The sequence below is a fragment of the Callorhinus ursinus genome, unplaced genomic scaffold (genome assembly GCF_003265705.2).
Source record: "Callorhinus ursinus isolate GAN/ISIS: 27379988/994484 unplaced genomic scaffold, GSC_fseal_2.0 scaffold4, whole genome shotgun sequence".
NCBI classification, from domain to species: Eukaryota; Metazoa; Chordata; class Mammalia; order Carnivora; family Otariidae; genus Callorhinus; species Callorhinus ursinus.
In genome coordinates this window covers 135,502,675-135,507,617 of record NW_027397066.1, presented here as the reverse complement: position 1 = coordinate 135,507,617, position 4,943 = coordinate 135,502,675, and the positions used below count along the sequence as shown (strand labels likewise).

At 33.7% G+C, this 4,943-nt stretch overlaps 1 protein-coding gene across 1 annotated transcript; it reads right to left on the bottom strand.

Annotated features, from left to right (window-relative positions):
* Positions 1 to 1,154: 1,154 nt before the first annotated feature.
* Positions 1,155 to 1,675, bottom strand: LOC112826119 (ubiquitin-conjugating enzyme E2 E1-like). The gene is made up of 2 exons (XM_025874280.2): positions 1,538 to 1,675; positions 1,155 to 1,496 (listed from the first exon to the last, which is right to left on the bottom strand). Exons 1-2 carry the CDS (start codon positions 1,673 to 1,675, stop codon positions 1,155 to 1,157), a joined length of 480 nt encoding a protein of 159 aa, XP_025730065.2.
* Positions 1,676 to 4,943: the final 3,268 nt, after the last annotated feature.

The following is a 4,943-nucleotide window of genomic DNA, read 5'->3' as shown; positions in this document are numbered from 1 at the left end:
ATTCACCATATAATACGTACTCATCATTTATGCCAAAGCATTTGAAGTGTTTACTCTATGCAAATCATCGTACTACCCATAGTGAGAATACAAAAACTGCCCTCCTGAAACTGAAAGTCCAAGGAAGAAGGCCTGGAATATACACAAATTGGTATCAAGCCAACTTGATAATTACACCTTGATAATAATTACACCTTGGTAATTATTATTAAAAGAGCCCCCAGTAACAATTTTATATAGGGAAAATATCTTTGCTCTAAATCCCTTAATGATATTTAGCTCTAGATCACATAAATATTTTTAAGCATTTGTTAAGCTGACAGTGTTTCGATATTTGTAGATGCTGATAAAAACAAATGCTCAAGGCAGGAAAAGAGTATGTCCGTGGGACAGTTGGTTAGGAAACATCTGTGAGGATTAAATGAGAATATACATGAGATTCTTAATAAATTAAGAGATTCTTTTTGTTTGTTCTAATATTGTTTGTCAGCACAGTAACAAATGAGACTTAAGTAATGCACAGCATATGACCCATCCACTAAGCAACTCCTGTTCCATACCTTCAGTTAACAGCTTAAGGTTTTCACAAGCCATGATTCAAACCTCTTATCTTGGCATAAGAAAGTAGGTGTGCATATAAAATAAAATACATAACTACTCATTTCATAGATGGTGTCTTATAGCCATGGATCCATTTTATATCTATAAGATGACAGTCTCTAACTACTATTAAATATCAATGTTCCCTCCCAAGAAGGGAAAAGAAATTCCAATATTTTTGATGAAAAAAATGTGTAGTCTTGGAAGGACTCTACATAGATGGCTATGTGTGTAACCTGTAGAAAATTAAGCCATTTTAAATTTACAGACTACAAGCAACTGAACCCAAATGTCTATTCTCTGTACTACATTTCAGCTAATATTGCAGAACTAATGACAGTTTTAAAAGTTGCTATTATCAATTTGGCCTACTGTAGCAAGATACCTTAAGTTACAATAAAATCTTAGGAAATACAACTGAATAATATCTGTTATAGGAATACCACCCCCCTTCAAAATAACAAGCAGCTCTTTCTGTGACAGACAAATAATATAAGAATTGTGAAAACCCACTTTATGTCGTGTATCTCTTGGTTCACTGTCCAGCCATTCTGTCATGTTCTGCTCTGTTTTCCTATACTCAGTGGCAATATTTCCCCCCCGAAAGGGTCAGCAGGATTACAGTCTGTAAGAAGGGAGCAGATAGAGAGAAGAACTTTAGAAATGATTGGTGCTGGACTCCAATTATCTTCTAATATGTCGAAGCAAATAACTCCTTGACTGTTAATATTACAGTGATAGATTCTGGTCCAAAATGTAACCTTTGGAGACTTGAAGGGGTATTCTGGTGTAAAGGTGGTATTAAGGAAGAATACACCACCCTCAAACATGGATCCTGGAGGCCTGAGAATGGTGGATCTCCATTCATAGATGTTACCACCTTTGGGACAAGCACTGCAGTGAGGTGGAAGGTCTGAAGTGATGTCTGTCAGTTCCTTCTAAATCCTGTTGACACTGGTTTGAAGTTTTTGCTCATTCTGACTTTACTATCATCTTGCGGGTGTTTCTTGGTTTGCTGGTTGGAGGATGAATATGAGGAGGAGCTGATGCTGTCCCTCAAATCCTCATCCCACATAGCGAACCCTCCCCCACCCCATCCTGCAAACAGCCCCTCTCTTTGTGTCTGGCTCCTCCTTCCTGCCTTGCTGCCACTGGGAGGAGGCTGTCTTTGAGGGCGTAGCCACTCCTGGGAGAGAAGCACAAGTCAAATTAAGTGATTCTCAAGCAAATATCATTTCATAATATTAAAGTAAGAAAATACTATTTTAAATTACATGAGAGATAATAAAGGGCTATCAGTAACCAAGTGAGTTTTGACTGGGGTTTGAGGGCCAGGAAATCTATACAACGAATATCATTTTATTTAATAAATAAATCGAATGCTGAAAGTATAAAAATCTTTAGCATGAAATTTATTGAGGTGTTTGCTAAATTCAACTACTGCAAGCATTTTGATGTAAAATTTAAAAGTTAGAAAAAAAGATATTTTAAGACATGTAAAATAATAAATGTAAATTATACATCAAAATTATGTCAATTCTAAGTATAATCTTCAGATTTTCTTATAAGAAGAAATGTCTCAAAATGATAGTCACAAAAGATAAGTATCTTTCAGTAAAGCTTTTACTCAAGTTTTTTTTAAAAAATGGCAAATGTATAATTACCTAAATTGATTTGATCAGAGTGGCTACTGGCTTTAATAAACTGAAATTGTTTGCAATTATTTATGATTTTTAACAAACTATTATCAAGTGTAGAAATAAACTATAATCCCTAAAGTTTTTAGTATGCCATTTATCACTGCTTGATTTTTTTGGATAAGTGCAGTGATGACTCTAGTCTCACAGAGATGACAAACTGAGAATAAAAATGACATCAACTAATTTCCAACATCTCAGACGATCCCTAAGGAGCATCAGTAAAATTGAGTGTTTTCTAAGCACTGTCACCAAATGTAGAATTTAGGAAGATGGAACTGAGAACTGACAGTCAATTAGAAGCTCAAGGACAGTATGATATGATACATCTGCTGATTATAGGGGGCTTAAAACTAATGTGGAATAAGTGGTTGATATCAAAGTGTGATGGAATGACAACTGTTAAATATTACCAAAAAAATGGTCTCTTTTCAAGGAAGTCTACACTGAAAAAAAAATCAGTTGAGTCTTAATTTTTGTCAGTACAGTTAGAAAAAAAGACACTGAGAATTCTTTAAAGCATAGAGCTGCAGAAGACATATATTAACTATATGACTGGGCAGAAAAGAAAGAAAATTTGGCACCATCAATATCAGATCTATTTGTTGAAAGAAAATTTTACTCATAGTCTTTTTAAAGCATTATAAAAGTTTACAGTTGAGTTGAATATAGTGGTATATTAAAAAAAGAATTAATATTATATTAGCTTATTTGAAGGCAGTGGAAGCTTTGGAGAAAAACAAAGTGATGATAATATTTTAACTGTAATATCATAGAAAACAAAAAGTAGTCTCATAAAAGTACAGGACATGTTTTTGGATGAATGATTGAAAGGAGCTTTTAAAAAAAATATGAAAGACATTGCTTCAGTGATTGAATTTACTCTTTAAACTAACATTTTTTATTCCTATCTAATATGTTCCATCTGTAGTTATAGGTGATAATACGTGAGCTGTCACTTGAAGAAAAAGTGGGACAGTCAACATACAATGTCACTGAATTTAGGGAATTCTAGGCAGAGGAAATAGCATTTACAAAGATAAGGAGGTGTGGAATAAACGAGCATATTTTGGAGTAGTTAGACTATAGGATGAGAGATTCAGGGATCATATTAAGATAGAAAAAAAAGCTAAGTAGTTTAGGAACTGATCATAATGGATTTTGTTTTTATGTATCAGATATAATACAATTTTCCTTAAAACGTATCAAGAAAAAATAAATTTTACATAATAATGATTGCAATATAGAAATTTGTTTCAAGAAGTTTGAAGTAAGAAACCTGCAAATAAAAAGAGCAGTTAAAAAGAGATTATATCATCCATGTTATAGCTAAACATGTGCTGAGCAAACACTGTTACACTATAAATAGAAAAAAAGTGCAAGACATTCGGATGAGGCCTTTGGGACGACTTATTATCCAATTCGTGATATATTAAGGCTAAAGAAGCATAATTTAAATTTAAAAATTTTTTTATGATTTTTAAGTAATATGGCTGAAGAAAAAATATAAAAATAAACATTTGGAAAAGGAACAATGATTTCAGTGTTGATAAGGTTTAAATTGCTAGTGGGATATCTAATTGGGGATAATAAGTAACAAAAATTTTAGAAGTCATGATAAAAAAAGTTTTGATAGTCATTAGTATATTTGTGTGTTTTGAAGTTTTCTGTTTTAGTTAACTTTTGCTGTATAATATTCTAAAACTTAGTGGCTTAAAGCAATTTAAGCCGTTATTTAGCTCATGTATTAATTTGCAGGTTAGAAAACCATCTAGGTGGTTCTTACTGGGTGATTCTTACTAGTCTCAGCTGGGGTCACTTCATGTATCTTCAGTCAGCTGGTGGATTGGCTGTGGCTGGCTCATTAATAAATGTCGTTCACAAATGATACCTTAGAAAGCTTGGGCTACAGCCCCGTGGTCTCACCCTTCAGCATGCTAGGCTAAGTATGTTCACATGGTTTTAGAATTTTAACAGAGGGAGTAGAAATATACAAAGCCTTAGCCCAAGAAGAAGCATACTACCACTTCTCTGTACTTTATTTGTCAAACAAGGCCAGCAAAATTCAGAAGGAGGTAAAGAGACTCTGTTTCTTGGTAGTTGGAACTATTGCAGAGGGCAGGGAACAATATGGGACAATATTGGATAAATGCTGATAGAAAAGTGCAAGTTCAGTAAACTTTAAAAACAAAACAAGAAGGGACGCCTGGGTGGCTCAGTCGATAAAGCCATGGACCCTTGATTTTGGCTCAGGTCATGATCTCCGAGTCGTGAGATCAAGCTCTGTATCAGGCTCTGCGATGGGTGCAATGCCTGCTTAAGATTTTCTTTCTCTGCCCCCCACCACTTGTGCATGAGCGTGCACACACACTCTCTTTCTCTCTTTAACAAAAACACAAAACAAGGAAAGGAATTTTTAATGTCATGTGGAAAGTTGAAACAATGAAGGAAATTAAAAACAGAAATGGTCAAATGCTTAGTGGAAATTCTATAAGAACATTTTTTAAGAATTGAAAATCAATATAATCTAAGATAATTTTAAAAATTCTTATTTTAATATTTATTTTATTTCCATTATCTATACATTAGTGGTGGGCAAAATAAAAATTTTGAAGAAAAATATACATGACTTGTGAACACATTCTA